Source organism: Sus scrofa, chromosome 4 (assembly GCF_054392235.1).
Source record: "Sus scrofa isolate SSC_HxYL_T2T_F1_AM1 chromosome 4, Sscrofa_HxYL_maternal_Yorkshire_Landrace_v2.0, whole genome shotgun sequence".
NCBI lineage: Eukaryota > Metazoa > Chordata > Mammalia > Artiodactyla > Suidae > Sus > Sus scrofa.
Window position 1 is genome coordinate 102,930,638 of NC_139386.1, and position 20,238 is coordinate 102,950,875.

The 20,238-nt window shown below is 40.7% G+C and overlaps 2 protein-coding genes across 11 annotated transcripts in view; both read left to right on the top strand.

Annotated features, from left to right (window-relative positions):
* The window catches only part of ARNT (aryl hydrocarbon receptor nuclear translocator), a 58,094-nt gene extending 52,423 nt beyond the window's left edge, over positions 1-5,671 (top strand). For 4 of the 9 annotated variants that reach the window (XM_021088678.2, XM_085020877.1, XM_001929670.7 and 1 more), the window contains 3 exons: positions 270-432; positions 1,166-1,332; positions 2,101-4,135. In XM_021088678.2, the coding sequence (XP_020944337.1) occupies positions 270-432; positions 1,166-1,332; positions 2,101-2,190 (420 nt within the window). In that variant the 3' untranslated portion in view covers positions 2,191-4,135. Of the gene's footprint in view, positions 1-269; positions 433-1,165; positions 1,333-2,100; positions 4,136-5,509 lie in introns of those variants that run through there. The other 5 variants (XM_085020875.1, XM_013997187.3, XM_005663493.4 and 2 more) reach the window with 3 other exon arrangements.
* Positions 5,618-19,090, top strand: CTSK (cathepsin K). Of its 2 annotated transcripts, XM_005663466.4 has the most exons (8): positions 5,618-5,671; positions 7,149-7,272; positions 7,888-8,010; positions 8,096-8,251; positions 9,915-10,133; positions 14,522-14,687; positions 14,945-15,050; positions 18,409-19,090. In XM_005663466.4, exons 2-8 carry the CDS (start codon positions 7,150-7,152, stop codon positions 18,506-18,508), a joined length of 993 nt encoding a protein of 330 aa, XP_005663523.1. In that variant the 5' UTR covers positions 5,618-5,671; position 7,149; the 3' UTR covers positions 18,509-19,090. The 2 variants fall into 2 exon arrangements, with proteins under 2 accessions (XP_005663523.1, NP_999467.1); NM_214302.1 differs by lacking the exon at positions 5,618-5,671 and having other exon boundaries at positions 18,409-18,508.
* Positions 19,091-20,238: the final 1,148 nt, after the last annotated feature.

Sequence of the window (20,238 nt, forward strand, 5' to 3'; positions counted from 1 at the left end):
CTCAAGTTCAGTCCATAGCTCAGGAACTTCCACATGCCATGGGCATGGCCAAAAAAAAATGGATGGCAAATAAAAACTGTTAGAAATTATCTAAAAATGTTAACCATGGGACTTTGGTGGTAGAATTATGGGTGGTAGAATTATGGGTGAAATAAGTAATGAGCTTGGCTAAGAAGAATTCAGTGATTGACAGGATAGGAATGGTTTGTGCAATAATGTTAATGTTGAGCAAATATTCCATTTGCTCTCTGTCCCTTTCTCTCTTTTAGCAGGTGGCTACCCAGGCTACAGCCAAGACTCGTTCTTCCCAATTTGGTGTAGGCAACTTCCAGACTCCATCATCTTTTAGCCCCATGTCCCTCCCTGGTGCTTCTACTGCATCACCTGGTGCTGCTGCCTACCCTAGTCTCACCAATCGTGGATCCAGCTTTGGTGAGTTCAGACCTAAAGGACTGTGACAGAAAAAACCACACCACTAAGGAGAAAAGATTTAGTAATTAAAATGGTTTGTTCATGTCCTGGGTGCACTGATCTAATTATGGGGAAATTTAAGGTGATAATCCATTTGGAATTTATTTATTTAGGATCTTTTTTTTTCTTTTCTATTCTTTTTTTTTTTAAGGGCCTCACCTGTGCCATATGGAAGTTCCTAGGCTAGGCATCAAATTGAAGCTGCAGCTGCTGGCCTGTGCCACAGCTACAGCAGTGCAGGATCTCAGCCATGTCTGCAAACCTGTGCCACAGGTCACAGCAATGCTGGATCCTTAACCCACTGAGTAAGGCCAGGGATCAAACCCACATCATCTTGGATACTAGTCAGGTTCTTAACCTGCTGAGCCACAAGAGGAACTCCTTTATTTAGGAATTTAAAACCTACCCACATGAAAAAGATTTTATTAGCACATATAATAAAAAGCATGTAAGATATTATAAATTTAATAATATGTAGATTTAGTCTGAATGAGCAAAGGACTCTGGGAAGGGGAGCTAAAGAAGAAAAATTAATTTGGGACCAGAATTTGAAATAGAAGAGGCATTGATTAGCCAAAAGTAGAGCAGAAGTTATCTAGGTAAAATTAATGACTTGCATGTAGTTATGAGGTAGTTTCCTCTCTAGTGGGGTTAGCAGATTGAAGTTGTTTATTCTTCCTTGCTGTATTTCTAGCTCCTGAGACTGGTCAGAATGCAGGACAATTCCAGACACGGACAGCAGAGGGTGTGGGTGTCTGGCCACAGTGGCAGGGCCAGCAGCCTCATCATCGTTCGAGTTCTAATGAGCAACATGTTCAACAGTCATCAGCACAGCAACCCGGCCAGCCTGAGGTCTTCCAGGTGAGAGGGTGAAAAGACCAGAGAACTAGAAACTGAGAGAGAAGGAGTCAAGGAGGAGAGACATAGAAAAAAGCATGCATGGACTGAGGTGTTTGGTTGAGGTTATTATTAAGTGGAAGAAGACAAGAGTGGGGACATGTAGAACTAAATGTCATTAATTGGAAAGATTGTGAAGTAATATGCTTCATAGCCTCTAACCAGACCATAGTTGGTAACATGAAGCACCATGTAAAGATGTCAAAGAAAGTGATTTTGGCCCTTTCAAGGAGAACCATATGCCAAGTTCTTGGTAGCTTAGGTATAAACATAACCAGTGTGTTTATACCTAAGCTACTTATTTACATAAGTCCTGAGGGCACTGCAAAAGTCAGTGGATTACTCCAGGCAAGACAAAGGAGGAACTTAGTTTAAAATATGGGTTGGAAGAAGGCAAAACAAGGTTTAGATGGAAAACAAATAGGATAGGAGATACCCCATATATATCTATGGTGGGGGGAGTACATGAAATGTGGCATACAGATTTTTTTCCCTTTGAAAATATTGAGGATTAGAAAAGAGGAGAAATGTCAGAGGAAGACAGAGAAGGAACTAGGAAAAAAGGTTGTCATCTAAAGGGGTCAGAGTTGCTGGAGTAAGAAAGGCTAAGAGAACTCAGCACAGCAGACATTCCTTGGAGCCAGGGCTGTTTCAGGGGAACGTTGGGAGGGAGCTCGATAAGTATAAAGGCTCAAGGTGTTTGACCCAAACGTATGCTTTTTCTCTTATTAGGAGATGCTGTCCATGTTGGGAGACCAGAGCAACAGTTACAACAATGAAGAATTTCCTGATCTAACTATGTTTCCCTCTTTTTCAGAATAGAACTATTGGGGTGAGGATAAGGGGTGGGGGAGAAAAAAAAATCACCATTTGTTTTTAAAAAGCAGATCTTTCTGTAAACAGAATAAAAGTTCCTCTCCCTTCCCTTCCCTCACCCCTAATATATACCCTCTTTCCCTTCTGACCTTTCCCTTGTCTTCCTGCCTCTCTGAGATAACATTTGTAGAAGAAACGGAGTGAATCCTCAAGGCTTTGGGGATCCTTTGAGGCTGCATTAGGTTAAGAATGCCTTTCCTTATGTCTCCTGAATGGAAATTTGTGCCGAGGTGATTTGTGCTAGGGTCAAGGAGCAGGTTAGAGAACCTGACATCCATTATTTGCCTTGGATACAATGGCTTATTTTTGAAAAGAAATTCAGAATAAGGTGGGGGAGAGGAGAAATGTCCTTATGTTTGAGGACCATGAAATATGGTAGGTATACATAGGGCTTTAGGAAGTGAGCATAGGCTCTTTCTGCTGCCGGTGAGCAAATGCTCTGGAAAGAAACATGAGTAAGGAAGTGTGTGTGAGAGAGGATGTGTGTGTGCACACATCCGTGTGTGTGTGTGTGTATGCATGCGTGAGTGTGCACATGTTTGTATCTGTGTTTGTTCCTTTCTCCCTATTAGGGAGTTATGCAAAATTTGTCCCAGATTTTATCTTTGTCTTTCTCTGTGTTTTTCAAAGAGTCCTAAGGAGTTAAATCTTCCAGGTATTTTCCATTTAGTATTGCAGCCAAAGAGTATTTAAATAAATGTCTTTGCTGCACTTATATATATGCCCAGCTGATATGCAACTGTAAGCAAATGTGTAAAGTCTTCTGTTGGTATGGTTGGTTTCTCATTGAACATATGTAATGATAAAGCTGGGTCACTCCTGCTTTTGGTGCTCTCACCTTATATGGAAGATCTGCAAACATTACAGAAATAGGCTGGCAAGATAAACACTTTCAGAAACCCTCTACTTGCCCATAAGGGTAATGCTGCATTTTTCTGTCAGAGTCACATATGAGGTGTGTTCTGTAGAGGTTATTTCTGCATGGAAACTCAACTTCTTGGATTAGCAGTCCCAGTGAAAATCCTCACCGCTGGAGTTTAAGCCAAATACCAAGCCTTCTTGCAAAGTATCCAGTCTGCCAGAAACTGAGATTTAGGTCTCTTTGGGCCTATGGTTCTTTCCTCTTTGCTCCCTCTCCAGTCTTGAGATTGGATTTTGCTTTCTAGTACAAGTGTAACGAATCCATGTGATAGATGGGAATTTCACTCCCATCTCAACAGGGTCACTTAGTCATTAACTATAGCCATATAAATGCGGATACAGGTTACTACTCTCACTTTTTACCTTCCTCAGGTAACAGTCATGTGTATCAGCCTGGTTTTTTTTTTTTTTTTTTTTTTTTTTTTTTTTTTTTTTTGGCTCAGGCCAGTATCTTAAGTGCAAGACTGAATTAATAAGGAGAAGACATTAAATGTAGCCATAGAGGACTGAGGAGCACAGGTGGCCTTGGAGAGGCTGAGAGAATGTTGTTAGGTTTCCCTCCCTTTTGTCTCCAATTGGTGCCACGTAGAGGAATGGAAAGGAGACAGTTTATTTTTTTATTCTATGTGCACACATACAGTATACATATATATTTATATCACAATTTAAGAAACCAAAAAGTTGAGTTTCCAATGAGATCCTTGTTTTTTTAATAATTGACTTTTTAAATGTGATCAGGACTATAATATTGTACAGTTATTATAGGGCTTTTGGGGGTGGGGAGGGGTGGGAGAAGATGCTCTGGGGGTTTTGTTTCTGCTTTTCCTTCAGGGTTTTATTTTTGATTTTTTTTTTTTCTTCTTGTTGGCCATTTCTGTACTGCTGGCATCTGTGCTGAGCCTTACAACAGTGGCAAAAATAATGACATGTAGCAAAGATTTTAAAACAAAATATTTTTTCCTTTTGTAAACTCTCTTGTGTTGTGTGATCTTGATTTCATCTTTATTATTCCTTCCCAGCTCATAAAAAACAAACACCCACAGCCAGTTGAGTCCATAGCATGATCTTCAGATATACAAACATAAAGCACAGCATGTCTATAATTTCAGGAATCAGAAATCATAGGGCTCTGATCACTCAGCATTCCTTGGTTGTCCTCCTGATCCTGACTCATCCTGAGTAAAATCATCAGGGACATCTGACCATGGGATGAGGGTTGGGGGATTGCCCAGGTCCTTGGGAGAGGGGGACAGTTGGGACCGGAGATCAGGAGGCACATCTAGATTCCTTCCCTCAGTATGTCCTCTCTTCTGAATTTAAAGAAATTAGGGATGGGGAGATTTAAAACTACTCAAGTCTAGACCTGGTCTCCCTCTAGGACAGTGTTTTTATTAGGAAATCTTAAAACCTGTAAGTATAAACGCGTGTTCTTGAGGGTCTGTGTATGTAACCCAGCTAGTAATGAATCTAGATTCCATGTATTATCCTTTTTCCAAAGACCCTCTTTACTCTCCACCCCCCACATATTTATGGAAGAAAACATTTGGGGATGTGGTTTGGGAATGAACTAGATTCTTATGATCTGTCACATGCCTGGGTGTTGGGGGGAGAAGCATTTGGAGACACTCATATGACTGGACCTGGATTGGGGATTTTAATAATTGAGAGAGACAAAGTTCATCAGGCATCCTACCATCAGAGTTTTAGCAACGAAGAAGTCACATGTGAATTTGTCAGTGCTTGTGTTGATTCAAGTGCTGTGATAAATAACCAGGAGTACTGTTTTTGGTTACTTTTGGAACTGGTTTCATCTGGCCTTTCTGGGCGTATCCTTCCTCAGCAAAACCGTGTTAATTTGGGAAAGCTTTTCCCTTTCCTGAAAGCAATGACAGTTTTTAACCAACTGATTACAAATGATTTTGGAGCCTGTGGCTTCCCTTACATACTCTTTTCTAGTCTTTTGTGTTCATTTCCTCATTCCTGATGTGAGGGTAATACACACATTCAAAAATTGAGGTTTAAAATTAGGAGAGAAGGATAATAATAGATGTAATCCCCAAATATTATTTATAACATATATATATACACATATATATATATATATATCATGTAATAAAAGTGAAAGATGGGAGAGACTAGGACTGTATTTGTCCCCCAAAGAGAAGGTAACCCCCAACTTGGGTAATATGTATTGAAGCCTTTTTTTTTGGTCTGATCTCAAAGGCAGACAGCAATGTGAAAGTAAATACCTAACAACTCCGCACCCTGGCCCACGTGCTCCACATTCACACAGAAACGATGCAAATCCCCTGCCTCCTTCCCTCCTCCCTAATCTCTCTTTCAGCATTTCTATCCCTACTGCCCTCCCCTATCCAAATTTTCCAGCCAGCAGCTAGAGCTGACTTCCGCAATCCTGATGGAATAAATCCAGCGCCCCTAGTCATCCGTCCACATTATCCACACTTCCCTGCCGCGACGAGCCCAGAGAACAGATCCCCATCAGCAGGTAACGTTTTCAACTTACTCTGTCTTTTAGCTTCTCATTCCTGCTAGCTCTCCATTTTTAGGAAAATTAGGAACATAGTGACTTGGGGATCAAAATGAACTTTATAGGCTTTGTGGATGAAAACTAATGCCCTTCTTAGGTCATTTCCTGGACAAATAAAATCTGTCTGGAAATCTTTAGGACTCCTTTTATGATTTGTAAATACGTATATGTGGTTGCTAGTGAAAGCAAAAAATATAGAGGATCCTTTGCCCAACCCTCAAAGAGTGGCCTCTTGGGGTTTTTGTTTGGGCCAAAGATATCAAAGGGTTAATTTACTAACAGGAAGAGAGGTTTGGGAGGTGGTAGCTCAGTACTTCCTACTCTTCAAGACATTTCAGTGCCCCTTAATACTCCAGATACTAAATGTTGTGCTGGACATTTTGTCAGTTTGCAAAGATCGCACAAAAATGGACGTAATTTGAAAATTATGCAAGCTGTGTGACTTGCTACAGACTAACTTGCGCTTAAAATGGAGGACACATAATTACAAGCCACCACAAGAAGTGAATGAAGCTAAACTTCTGAAAAGCTGTGTCTCTAATGATCATAGAACATTCCTTTTCTGTCTAACGTTCTTCTAGCAAACTTTGGTTCTGAGGTTTTTTGTCCTGTGAGGCAGATGCAGAGGGTTTTGTAGGGGTTTTGGTCGAAAAAGAAAGAAAAGCTTTCCTGCCCACAGCAGCTGGTTGAGATTAGGACAGTTTCCTGAAGAGAAAGGAGGAAGAAATACCTAAGAAGACAGAATACACCTGAGAGAGAAAAGGAAATGCTGTCAAAATTTCCCTTGTCCTCTCCTGGTAAGATCAGAAGCATCAGAATTTAGGCAAAGAACAAAAGAATGCCTAGAAATGATCAGGAAGCAAAAACTTAGCTGGAAATCTCTCCTTTGTGTATATTCTCCAACCCATTCATCCCATCCTGCATTTGTTTTTTCCATCTCCTTCAAGTCTGCATGGACATTGGAGCAGTTTTTGTGCTCATCCTGATTGTCCATTTTCTAAACCTTTTCTGGTTGTCTGTGCAAGTGTGTGTGTGTGGAATCTTCCTAGGTCAAAGTACTTGGAACCAGAGGTATCAGCACTCCATCCAAACCCAGACCCTTCCTATCACTGTTTGTTTTATCATATGGAAATCACCCTCAATTTTTCTGCTTTCCTTACAAAGCCTAGTTTTCTTCTGCCTCATGTTTCAGAGAAAGGGGTTTTTAACTTTGGGTTCATAAACTCCCCAGAATTATTGTGTGTGCATTCATTTTTCTGGTGAGAGGGACTACAGTGGGTTGCAAATTTTTGTTAGCTTCTCATGGAAGTCTGTGACCTAAAGATTAAGAATTACTGGTCTGAGAATATGGTTCCAGCTATTTCCTCATTCCCAAGCCAGGTTAGGAACCCCTTGGCAAATAGAAGTGTCTCCCCTAATTATCTCCTTCCCCCAGGATGTGGGGGCTCAAGGTTGTACTACTGCTGCCTGTGATGAGCTCTGCTCTATACCCTGAGGAGATACTGGATACCCAGTGGGAGCTATGGAAGAAGACCTACAGGAAGCAGTATAACAGCAAGGTGCCTGGGAACCTGGAGGGGAACATGGTGGGAGGGCTGGAACCTGAGACCTCCAATCCTAGGTTCCAGACTCCCTTCCTCAACCCAATACCTTAATTACCTCAAGCAAATCTGCCCCTGTTCCCTGACTATTAACATACACTTTTCTCTTTTTGGCCACACCTGTGGCATGTGGAAGTCCTGTGGGCCAGGGATTGAAACTGTATCATGGCAGTGACAATGCTGGATCCTTAACCACTAGGCCACCAGGGAACTCCTTAACATATACTTTCCATTCCTAATCCTCTATTCACCCTCCATCAAGTCTTACCCTTCCTTTTCTTTATAACTGCCTTATATTTCTCTTTCGGGAAGGCTTCTCAGATTAATGCGATTAATCCGTAAGCAGTTTTTTTTTTTTTCTATACATCTCTCTAGAGGTTTGTATCCTATTATTTGCATTTGTTTACGTATTTCTCTTTGTATGCTCTCAATCCCATGATTATTTCCCCAACTAGATTGTAAACTTCTGTGATTTTAAATTTAATCTCTTCTCCTAAAAACCTGCATGGTATTAGGTATGTAACTTTCTACACAGGATACAGTCTATGCCAATACTGACAATGCTCTGTGTAGGTGGATGAAATCTCTCGGCGTTTAATTTGGGAAAAAAACCTGAAGCATATTTCCATCCATAATCTTGAGGCCTCTCTTGGGGTTCATACGTATGAACTGGCCATGAACCACTTGGGCGATATGGTGAGTTGAGCCTCAGCTCCTGGTCTATCTGCCCTGTTTGCCTTGGTTCCTTTCTTATGCCTGGCTTCTTTCTTCTTTGTACCAGACCAGTGAAGAAGTGGTTCAGAAGATGACTGGACTCAAAGTACCCCCCTCTCATTCCCGCAGTAATGACACCCTTTATATCCCAGACTGGGAAGGCAGAACCCCAGACTCTATTGATTATCGGAAGAAAGGATATGTTACTCCTGTCAAAAACCAGGTACCCTCTTTTTTCTTGGGTGTGAGTATATAAGCTGGCATGACTGCTTCCTTTTTCTGTTTCTTTATCTTAAGGTAGGAGGACACCAGGAGAGAGGGCAAAGAATTAATTTACCTCTTCCCCTGCTAAGAGAATAAATAAAGCCTATTCTGTTATTTAACTCATCAGCATTTTTTTTTTTTTTGGCTGTCCTGTGACATGTGGAGGTCCCTGGCCAGAGATCAGACCTGACCTGAGCCGCAGCTGCAGCAATGCCAGATCCTTAACCTACTGTGCCTGGCCTGGGATTGAACCTGCATCCCAGGGTTCCCAAGATGCCACAGATCCTGTTGCTCCACAGCAGGAACACCTCATCACCTATTTTTGTACATTTAAGTTATTTCTGGTTTGTCTATTTTTATAAGTGGTATTGCTGTAAGCACCTGTGTGCATATATTTTGTACATATATACAAATATTTATGCAAAATAAATCCTAAAATTGGAATCAATAGGTCAGAGGGAATCATCCCAAAAAAGTTTTTACAATCTTACATTCTTACCAGCGTGAGAATGTCAGTTTTCCCACAACCTTAACTATGCTGATTACATCAACCAGATGAACCGCTGATTTAGCATTTATTCAACAAACTCATTTTTTTTTCAGAACCTACCAGATATAGTTCTAGGCAACAGAGCTTCAAGATGACTAAGAATATAACCAGTGTCCTCAAGAAATCCCCAACCTTAAAAAATAGAAAGGACAGGAAAGAAAGAAAAATGGATAATCTAGCTGAGCAAACACTAATAACAATAGCTAGCACTTTTTGAGAGACTATTATTATTATACGTAGTAGTTCATCCTTTATATGAATTAATTTTTTAATCCTTATAATCCCATTAAGTATATTGTTATTATCCACAATTTACACATAAGGAGAGTGAGGTACAGAGATGTTTAGTAATTTACTCAAGGTCATATTCTATTGCACAGGCAATGCAGATGGCCCCCACCTTCTGATGGTTCACCTTATGATTTTTTTGTCTTCATGATGGTGTGAAAGTGATAGGCATTCCACAGAAACTGTACTTCAAGTTTTGAATTTTGAACATTTCCCAGGCTAGTGATAAGTGGTATGATGTCATCTCTTAATGCTGGGCTGTGGCAGTGAGCCACCACTCCCAGTGAGTCACGTGATCCTGAGGGTAAACGACCAGTACCCTTACAGTCATTCTGCTTCTCACTTTCAGTACAGTATTCAGTAGATGACATGACATAGTCAACATGTTATTATAAAACAGTCCTTATGTTAGATGATTTTGCCCACCTTTAGGCTACCCTAAGTGTTCTGAGTATGTTTAAAGTAGGCTAGGCTCAGCTATAATGTTCAGTATATTAGAGGTATTAAATGCATTTTCAAATTACTATGTTTTCAATTTATAATGGATTTATTGGAGGAAGATCTGTATTCTCTTCTGCTTTAGTACAGCTAATGGGAACAATAGTGACAACAATAGAACAATAGAACAATGCAATAAATGCTAAATGAAGGGAAATAGGAATACTTCATAGCAAAGGGGACAGGTGCTAGAATTTATAAAATGTATAGAATTTCATAGGACAGGTAGAAGGAATAAACAAAGTATGACAACAATGACTGATAATTTCTCTGCTATGTCTCTCAGGGTCAGTGTGGTTCCTGTTGGGCTTTTAGCTCTGTGGGGGCCCTGGAGGGCCAACTCAAGAAGAAAACTGGCAAACTCTTAAATCTGAGTCCCCAGAACCTGGTGGATTGTGTGTCTGAGAATGATGGCTGTGGAGGGGGCTACATGACCAATGCCTTCCAGTATGTGCAGAAGAACCGTGGCATTGACTCAGAAGATGCCTACCCATACGTGGGACAGGTGAGACTGTCCCTCACAGTCATAGAGCTCTGCAATGGCTCCTCCTTCCCCAGCACGGCATTTTGTACTGGAAACAGTTACAGAAATCAGATTTTGTTACGCTGTCCAGCTTTCTTTTCTTTCTTTCTTTCTTTTTTTTTTCTTTTTAGGGCCATACTTGTGACATATGGAAGTTCCTGGGCTAGGGGTCATATAGGAGCTACAGCTGCCAACCAGCACCACAGCCATGGCAACACTGGATCCAAACTGCATCTGTGACCTTTGCTGCAGCTTGTGGCAACACTGGATCCTTAGCTCACTGTGTGAGGCCAGGGATCGAGCTCATGTCCTCATGGATACTAGTCAGGTTCTTAACCTGCTGAGCCACAATGGGAACTCCTCCTGTCCAGCTTTCTTGATGGGGATTATTTCCCACAGAAAGCAAGATTCCCACAGGCTGGGGGAATTTGTGGAGCTTAGGCTACCATGGTTCTTACCTGCCTCTCTGCCCTGGAGTGAAAATGGAGGACAGGTTATCCCATAGACTCTGAGTAGGTCTCTATAACTCTCTGCTTAACTCCTCTACTCCCATCACAAAACACCAGACCCACCATGCTAATTTCATGAATAGTGTGACTTTATTTTGTATCAACTCAGTGTGGGTTTGGGGAACATTTAAGCAAATTGTGTAAATTAACATGCTAACATGTATAAAATGAGGGAAAAAACAAAATTGCTTCAAAGTTATTGCAATTTTAGAGCTCAATTCATTTCTTCTTAAAAGGTCCTTTAGTAATAGGAACATCTTCCTTATCTAAAAAGAAGATCTGATGGCTTTTTATATACACGGGGTTGATAATAAAATCTGAGGCCTTTGCAACAGGTGCTTTTGATGCAGGGATAGCAAGTTTGAGTAATACAAGTGATGGCTACCATGCTAAGCCAGGTACTTTGTGCATGTTCTCATTTAATCCTCATGAAAGCCCTGTAAGGTACCCTTACCCTCATTTTATAGGTGAGGACGTTGACACTCAAGGAGATAAAATAGCATAATTGAATTCACACCACAAGTTATGTAACAGAACCAGGATCTACCTTTCAGATCTGTTTATCTCTGCAAACATTCCCAGGCAGGTCTTCTATGCCTACATACAAGAATTTCCATACTAGAATATAATACCTTGGAACAGAATTTTCTGAGTCTTGGGGTATGCACATCTTCAAATTTACTAGATAATGTCAAATTGTTTACCAAAATATTTGGAAAATTTTATATTCCCACCTGCACAGTATAAGAAATCTCATTGAGGAGTTCCTATCATGGCTTAGCAGAAACGAACCTGACTAGTATCCATGAGGATGCAGGTTCGATTCCTGGCCTTGATCAGTGGGTTCAGGATTCGGCATTGTGTGGCTGTGGTGTAGGCCGGTGGCTACAGCTCTGATTTGACCCCTAGCCTGGGAATCTCTGTATGCCCTGGGTGTGGTCCTAAAAAGGCAAAAAAAAAAAAAAAAAAAAAAGAAAAAAAAAAAAGAAATCTCATTGACTCATATTTTCATCAATATGCTTATCTGGCCATCTGCATTTCTTCTTCAGGGAATTGTCTGTTTATTTTATCTGTTTTGCCCACTTTTAATTAAGAGTGTTGTTATCTTTCTGATTTTTAAGAATTTTTAGGAAGTTATGTGGATACTAATGCTAAGTGTGTTGCAGGCTTATTTTTCATTTCATTCTCTTTATGATGTCTTTCAATCCAGAAAAGTTCTTAATGTTGGCACAGAAAAATTATTTTTTTTTACTTTGGTAATTTGTGTCTTTTAAAAATCCAATAGCAGTAGTTTTTTTAAATTTGTGTTTAGTCATCTGAAATGATAGCTGCTACAATAAAATACTCACTAATTTAAATGACTGAACCAACTAGATACTCAACAACTTACAGAGTAAAGTCACTTCAACACATCCTCACAACACTGGCCACATCAAAAGTACTGTACTTCATAAATTTCATTGCATTATTACTTCATGTTACTGTTTTTTAGCTGCCAAGGTATACAAGGCAGAGAAATTGCAAGTTGTACCTGGAAACAATTTTCTTTCATCTGTATATAATTTTTAGAACTGCTGGGTCCTGAAACCATGTTTGAACTCGGGGGCTGCCTTAACAGGTTAGCTTTTTAATTCTCAATACATCAGGTCATTTAGTGAGATAACTCAAATGTGGCAAAATATCCTTTTTTAAATTGTCAAATATTCTTTTGGCAACTTTTTGTTGTCACGTGATATTTAAAAATTAAATCCCATCAGTGTGTACAAAAAAACTGATTCATGTTTGCAATTTTTTCCGTGTTGATTAACCTAGGCAGCCAATGTAAAGTCTGTCTAACTTTTTTTTAAATAAATATTATTAGAACTAGTAGTTAATCACTTATCCTTTGAAAGCTTGGCTCATTTATTCGGTACCATATTAACCAGTTTGTTGAGAGATAGTTTAATAGCTTAGAGACTGAATAATTTAGATGAAAATGATATAATATTTAAACCCTATTTTGCAATTGAAGGAGCAATTGACTTATAATTTTTTTCTCCTATCTCCTCAAATGATCTCTTCAGCATTTTAGAGCAAGGTGGAATGATTTTGGTCTCATAATCAATTAAAGTGAAGAATTAGCCATATAATATATGTGTTCCATTTTTTAACATCCTGAATCTTAGACAGCTGTTCTCTTTATCTACTTTAGAGTTTTTAAAAGCAGTCATTGTCCAAAACTTCTCTTCTCATATGAACATGTAAATGAACAGAAAGAGCTAAAGAAAAACAAAGTTTTATAAAAAGAGATCTGATAGAGCAGTAGCCAGATAACACAGTTAATATAAGTTGATTCCAGCCGTAAGGGACATTATTTTTACTTTAATGTGTAATCACATGATATCTTTCCAAATCCATTCCCTATATATTTTCTTTTACTTATAGTTATGCAATTTTTGGCACTAGGCAGCATCAAAGGTTTAGATCATGTGGTAGAGGACAAAATAATCTTGAGAAATTATTGAGAGAGCAGACTACTGTAATCTTAGAATATCATATCAAATGCTGCCATTATTGTTAATATTTAGATAATGTGTTTTTTTTTTTTTTTTCCTAGGGCTGCACCTGCAGCATATGGAAGTTACCAGGCTAGGGGTCAAATCGAAGCTGCAGCTGCTGGCCTACCCCACAGCCATAGCAATGCAGGATCTGAGTCGCATCTGCAGCTTACACTGCAGCTTGCAGCAACACTGGATCCCTAATCCACTGAGCGACGCCAGGGATCGAACCTGCAGCCTCATGGATACTAGCTGGGTTCTTAACCTGCTGAGCCACCATGGGAACTCCCAGATAATGTATTCTTGTAGATTTAACTTTTATTTTTTTTTAGGGCCACACCCCTGGATACTAGTTGGGTTTGTTACTGCTGAGCCACAACAGGAACTCCTAACTTTAGTGTTTTGAAGGGGTAGTCTGTAGGGAAGTGACCTGTCCAAAAGAATACATGCCTTGACATGGTTTACCATTAGATTCTATAATTGTGGCTTGACAATGAAACATATCATTTTAATGAGACCTGTAAAACATAATATTGGAAGTCATAGGCTAAATTGCTAAGTTAATTTGTTTATTTGTTTTAGTTAATTAATTTGTTTTAGTGTCATTTTATGTGCTTTTGCCTCTATCTCTCATGAAAGTACAAGGGTCCAGCCAAAACTTTTGGCCTGATATATGTGCATGGGGCCAAGGTCCTCCCTCTAGCTAGGCCTTGTCCTCCTCCCCACACAGCGGCTCGTGCCTCCCTGCCTCCCAAGAAACACACATGCTACATTGCCAGAAGATAGTTGTGCTTTCAAAAAAATCTCATTTCAGAAATCTTTCTCTACCTTTAGGTAATAAAAATATTCTCTTTTCCATGCTTTAAAACTACCTGGGAGTTCCTGTCATGGCTCAGTGGTTAACAAATCTGATTAGCTTCCATCAGAATGCAGGTTTGACTCTCGGCCTTGCTCAAGGGTTAATGATCCGGTGTTGCTGTGGCTGTGATGTAGGCCAGCAACTGCAGCTCTGATTCAACCCTTAGTCAGGGAACTTCCACATGCCATGAGTGCAACCCTAAAAAGCAAAATAAATAAATAAATAAAATAAAACAAAACCACCTGGAACTAATTTTTGTGTATGGTGCAAGGTATCCATTTTTTTGTTCTTTTTTTTATAGTTGTCGAAAATGGTGAGAAGGGAACAGACCCTCTCTAGAGACTCTAGTCGCTGCCCCTATTAGTGCTCTGACATCACCCAAAACATTGGCAGAATTTCTCACTCACTGATTCACTACCTGTTGCTGAGTCCTAGTTCTATTTCAACCTTTCTGGTTTTTTCCAGGATGAAAATTGTATGTACAACCCAACAGGCAAGGCAGCTAAGTGCAGAGGGTACAGAGAGATCCCTGAGGGAAATGAAAAAGCCCTGAAGAGGGCAGTGGCCCGAGTGGGACCTGTCTCTGTGGCCATTGATGCAAGCCTGACCTCCTTCCAGTTTTACAGCAAAGGTAAGGAGCTGTTCCTATAGTGCATAATTGACTGTCTCTTATGATGTGGGCCGGGCAGCTTCTTGAAGGCTACTGAGCATTTTTAGTACTTGTTTCCATATTCAGACGAAGTCTGCCAGAGAGAAACAGCTGCCACAGCACAGAGCCTTAAACCCTCCTGACGGGGACGGGATTCTTTAGAAGGTCTCCTAGTGTGGGAGACCCACAAGGTGACTCTTGGATTGCAGAAAGCTTCACCTTGATCGTTTGTTTCCTAGGTGTGTATTACGATGAAAACTGCAATAGCGATAATCTCAACCACGCGGTCTTGGCAGTGGGATATGGGATCCAGAAGGGAAAAAAGCACTGGATAATTAAAAACAGGTAATGATGGGAACACAACGTTTGTCACTCAATCAACTTCTTCACACTCAACTTCAACTCCAACTTCCCAAAATTCCTTTCTTTCTCTCAAATCAAGAGAAAGTTGGTGTTCCCATTGTGGCTCAGTGGTAATGAACCCAACTAGTATCCATGAGGAAGCGGGTTCGAGCTCTGATCTTGCTCAGTAGATTAAGGATCTAGCATTGCCATGAGTTTGCAAGGCTTGGATCCTGTGTGGCTGTGGCTGTGGCTGTGATGTAGGCCAGCAGTTGCAACTCTGATTTGACCCCTTAGCCTGGGAACCTCCACATGGCATGGGTGCAGCCCTAAAAATGGTTTAAAAAAAGAGAGTTTTCTCAGACATTTCAGTTCTTCTTTCCCAACCAGAGGCTATTAATTCTAACCTTGAATGGCCAGACAGCAGTACTAAAGGTACATGTTGGGCAGCTGCTCTATGTTCAAGGTGGTTAGTCATGTACACAAACAAGTGAGCAAATACCTGTCTTTGGTGAACTCACAGCCCCGTAAGAAAGACAGACCTAGCTAAGGAGAACATAAAGTAGCACCAAGGACCAGCAGGGGATTGGTATTATTTTTTCTTTCTTTATTCTCCAGTGTAATCAGTTTTGGGGGTGGTTTCCATCATTAGTCTGTCTAAAGCAGTAGGGAACAATACAAAAAATATGAAGTTTTAATATCCTCTTGTGCAGCTTTTTTGCCCTCCCGGATATATTTAGGAGAGACATATATAAGAACTGGCCAAAAATTTTGAAATCTGGGAGTTCCCATCGTGGCACAGTGGTTAACAAATCTAAGAACCATGAGGTTGCAGGTTCGATCCCTGCCCTTGCTCAGTGGGTTAAGGATCCGGTGTTGCCGTGAGCTGTGGTGTAGGTTGCAGACGGCAGCTCGGATCCCGAGTTGCTGTGGCTCTGGCGTAGGCCGGTGGCTACAGCTCCAATTAGACCCCTAGCCTGGGAATCTCCATATGCCGCAGAAGAGGCCCTAGAAAAGGCAAAAAGACCAAAAAAAAAAAAAAAATGAAGTCTGTAAAGAGAAACGCTTGTCAGAAAATAGATATGTACTAACCCCAACCTTCTAGTAGTAGATGCAAACTATTGCATTTAGAGTGGATAAGCAATGAGGTCCTCCTGTGTAGTGCAGGGAACTGTATCTAATCACTTGTGATAGAACGTGATGGAGGATAATGTGAAAAAAGGAATGTAGATATATGTATAACTGGGTCACTTTGCTATACAGCAGAAATTGACAGAACATTATAAATTCAACTATAATAAAAATGGGAATTTCCATTGTCACTCAGCAGTAAGGAAACCAATTAGGATCCATGAGGTCACAGGTTCGATCCCCGGCCTTGCTCAGTGGGTTAAGGGTCTGACATTGCTGTGAGCTGTGGTGTAGGTCATAGACACAGCTTGGATCTGGTGTTGCTGTGGCTGTGGTGTAGGCTAGCAGCTGCAGCTCTGATTAGACCCCTAGCCTGGGAACTTCCATATGCTGCGGGTGTGGCCCTAAAAAGAAAAAAAAAGTCTTCTTGATCTGAAAAAAAGAAAATAGATATGAACAACAAAATTTAGTGTTTCCTTATCTATTATTGGGAAGAAGTAAAACTACAGAGTACTTGACTCCTCATTTCGCTTTAGCCCCTTGTGAATCTGGGGGGGGCAGATTGGTGGGAACTATTCTTTTCCGTTCCTATGGGTCACACTACTCTGGCAGTAGCACTGATTAAATTTTCTGTCCTTGGTGCCCTCCAAGGAGCAGGAATTGAGGACACAGGCCATGGTAGTATGTAACCAAATTGGGCTTGCAGCCTGGAGGGTTGGCAGGATAGGATGTACGAGGCAAGGCTGAAAGTTGCTTCTAACCCAAAGCAACTTTGTTGTTGTTGTTGTTGTTGTTGAGCCTGTAGAAACATACAGAAGCTCCCAGGCCAGGGATCAAATCTATGCCGCAGCAGTGATCTGGGCCAGTGACAATGCTGGATTCTTAACCAACTGTGCCAGGAGGGAACTCCCAAAGCAGCTTTTTTATATGAGTTCCAACAAAGAGTGAACTGAGCACCTTTCTAAGAAGGTGTTCCTTTTCCCATAGCTTCTGTCTTTTGTGTTCTTCCTTTCTCAACTCTCAGCCCAGTCCTTTCTTGATCAAGTGCCAAGGATGGGGCTACAACCAGAGATCCAAGAAGGATAAAGGACACTCAGAGTTGCTGTCATGGCTCAGTGGAAATGAATCTGAGTAGTATCCAAGAGGATGGGTTTGATCCCTGGCCTCGCTCAGTGGGCTAAGGATCCAGTGTTGCCATGAGCTGTGGTATAGGTCACAGACGTGGCTCAAATCTGGCATTGCTGTGGCTGTGGCGTAGGTGAGGGTGCGGCCCTAAAAAGACAAAAAAAATAAATAAATAGAAAAATAAAGAACACACCCAGGCAGGATCAGGATCATTGGCGACCCCTGGAGAAGTGAACCGATACAAGTCTCAAGTAAAGGTACAAATCTTAAGTAAAATGTACCGGGTAATTGGAGAATTTTCTGGTTGGGGGAAAAAGGACAGAAAACTCATTAAAACAATTTAGGAAGACATGTAGACCAATCTCTCTTCTCTCTCTCTCTGACTGTCTCTGTCTATCTGTATTTAATCTTTCAATCTCTACTTATCTCCTTAGCAATCTCATCCATTCTCATAGCTTCATTCATCTCTCCTATGGATTTACTTCCAAACCAGGTTCACTAGTTTCAGCTTCTCTTGCCTCTTTCTTATACTCTAGACTCACATTTTCAAGATTACTCTGTATAAAACACAAATTGAATTATTTCACTCTCCTTATCAGAAAATTTCAGTGTCTCCCCTACTATGATGGGCCACAGAATCAAACTTGTTTTTGGCCTTACCCATGGCATATGGAAGTTCCCAGGGCCAGGGATTGAACCCGCATCTCAGCAGCTGCAGAGACAAAGCTGGATCCTTAACCCACTGCACCACAGTGGAAACACCTCAGCTGTATGATCTTAACACATGTCCGGTGCTTTCTTGCCTCTATTACTCATATCACACTCTCCTGCTGGCTTCCCATTTCCATAAGTCCAAATTCTATCAGCCTTTAAGGCTCAATTCAAATGCCACCTCTTTTTTTTATAAAGGCTTTTTTTGATCCCCTTGATCAGAAGCAATCTTTCCTGTAGCACTGTACCATCTCTCCATTTCTTAACTTTAAACTCTTTAAGGTAAAAACCATCTTTTTCATTTTTGTAAACATTTGTACCTAGCGCAATACTTAGTAAATATTTTAATGAATAAACTGAAGGTACTAAGTATTTTCCTTGATTGGTCCCACAGCTGGGGAGAAAACTGGGGCAACAAAGGCTATATCCTCATGGCTCGGAATAAGAACAACGCTTGTGGCATTGCCAACCTGGCCAGCTTCCCCAAGATGTGACTTCAGCCAGGCAACCTCATCCTGCTCTTCCATCCCTTCCATGATGGTGCAACTTACTGATGTACTTCAGAAGGGAACTGGTGTGTCTTTCCTGAAGCAGATGTAGTGATACAGAGCTGGTCCATCGGTTTCCCTCCTTGTTAGTACTTCAAGTGACACTCCTACTACTTTTCTGCTCTCCACCCCAAGGTCTTTATTTTTTCATTGTGGCCAGACCAGAGCTTTCCCTAACAGGTATACATTCTTAGGCTAGGAGATGTGACCACAGTCTGCCCTGTGTTGTCCTGGGCTGATGCTGTGTAAATAGAAGCTAGAGATCTTCAGATAGGCTAGATTCTCATATACAGGGACTAGATAGCTTTAACCACTCTAGAGGACTAAGGTGACCTGACTTCTCAGTCTCCACATTTACTTCTCTATCTTCAAGATAGAAATTGCCCCTCAATTAATAAATCTAGTCATAAATCTTTGGTACAAGCTTACATATACAGCAAATGTGTTTTCTTTTTCCTTCTTTGCATTTTTAAAGTAAACTGTATTTATCTCTTGTCTATAATTTAATAAATAGCTCTTTAATAAACATTCATTTTGTGTTGGATACTGTACTAGGTGCTGGAGACAAAAAGATGAACAAAGCATGTTCCTTATATTTGATGTGCTCACAGTTTGGAAATTCTATTGCATAAACAATTCATCCTAATTCATTTATTTGTTCATTCCTTCAGCAAACATTTATTAAGCGTTTACTCCATATTAAGAATTGTACTAGGAGTTCCCATTGTAGGTCAGTGGGTTAAAAACCTGACTAGTATCCATGAGGATATGGGTTTGATCCCTGGCCTCACTCAGTGGGTTAAGGATCTGGTGTTGCCACAAGCTGCAGGGTAGGTCTCAGAGGAAGCTCAGATCTGGCGTTGCCGTGGCTGTGGCATAGGCTCCAGCAGCAGCTCTGATTCAACCCCTAGCCTCGGAACCTATATATAACACAGGTGTGGCCCTAAAAAGAAAAAAATATTGTACTAAATTTGAGGGATTAAATGGATATAAAAAGATTTCAATATTTAATTCTGCGTAGGGACCAGATTAAGTGACACATAAACCTGAGTCTTGAAAAATATCTTAATGCCCTTTCTAGGTTCTAGAACCTAAAATTTTGTTGTCACCAAGAGAGGAAATCGAAACTCTTTTTTTTTTTTTTTTTTAAATCTTTTTGCTATTTCTTGGGCCGCTCCCGCGGCATATGGAGGTTCCCAGGCTAGGGGTCTAATTGGAGTTGCAGCCACCGGCCTATGCCAGAGCCACAGCAACAAGGGATCCGAGCCACATCTGCAACCTACACCACAGCTCACGGCAACGCCGGATCCTTAACCCACTGAGCAAGGGCAGGGATCGAACCCATAACCTCATGGTTCCTAGTCAGGTTTGTTAACCACTGCGCCACGATGGGAATTCCCCGAAACTCTTTATAATGATTCCCAAGCAATGTCAATTCTAAAAGAACTTAGCTAGCTAATAGTAAATCAGCACAATTGTTTTTGGCATTTTTTACAAAATGTTTATTGAGCACCTATTATTACCACCAGAAAGAGTTCATATTTACTGAATGCTTGCCATGTGTCAGATACTACTTATTTCATGCTGTGCAAAAGCTATTTATTTTTTTGTGTCAGTATTTAACACCATGTGTATTTAAGGCTACAAGGATGAAAGAAATCAGTAAGAGATGGCCC

Coding starts and splice junctions, on each gene's coding strand:
- CTSK (XM_005663466.4), top strand. CDS start 7,150: ATGTGGGGGCTCAAGGTTGTACTACTGCTGCCTGTGATGAGCTCTGCT. Junction 8,011..8,095: donor TGAACCACTTGGGCGATATG/GTGAGTTGAGCC, acceptor TCTTTGTACCAG/ACCAGTGAAGAAGTGGTTCA. Junction 10,134..14,521: donor CCTACCCATACGTGGGACAG/GTGAGACTGTCC, acceptor GGTTTTTTCCAG/GATGAAAATTGTATGTACAA.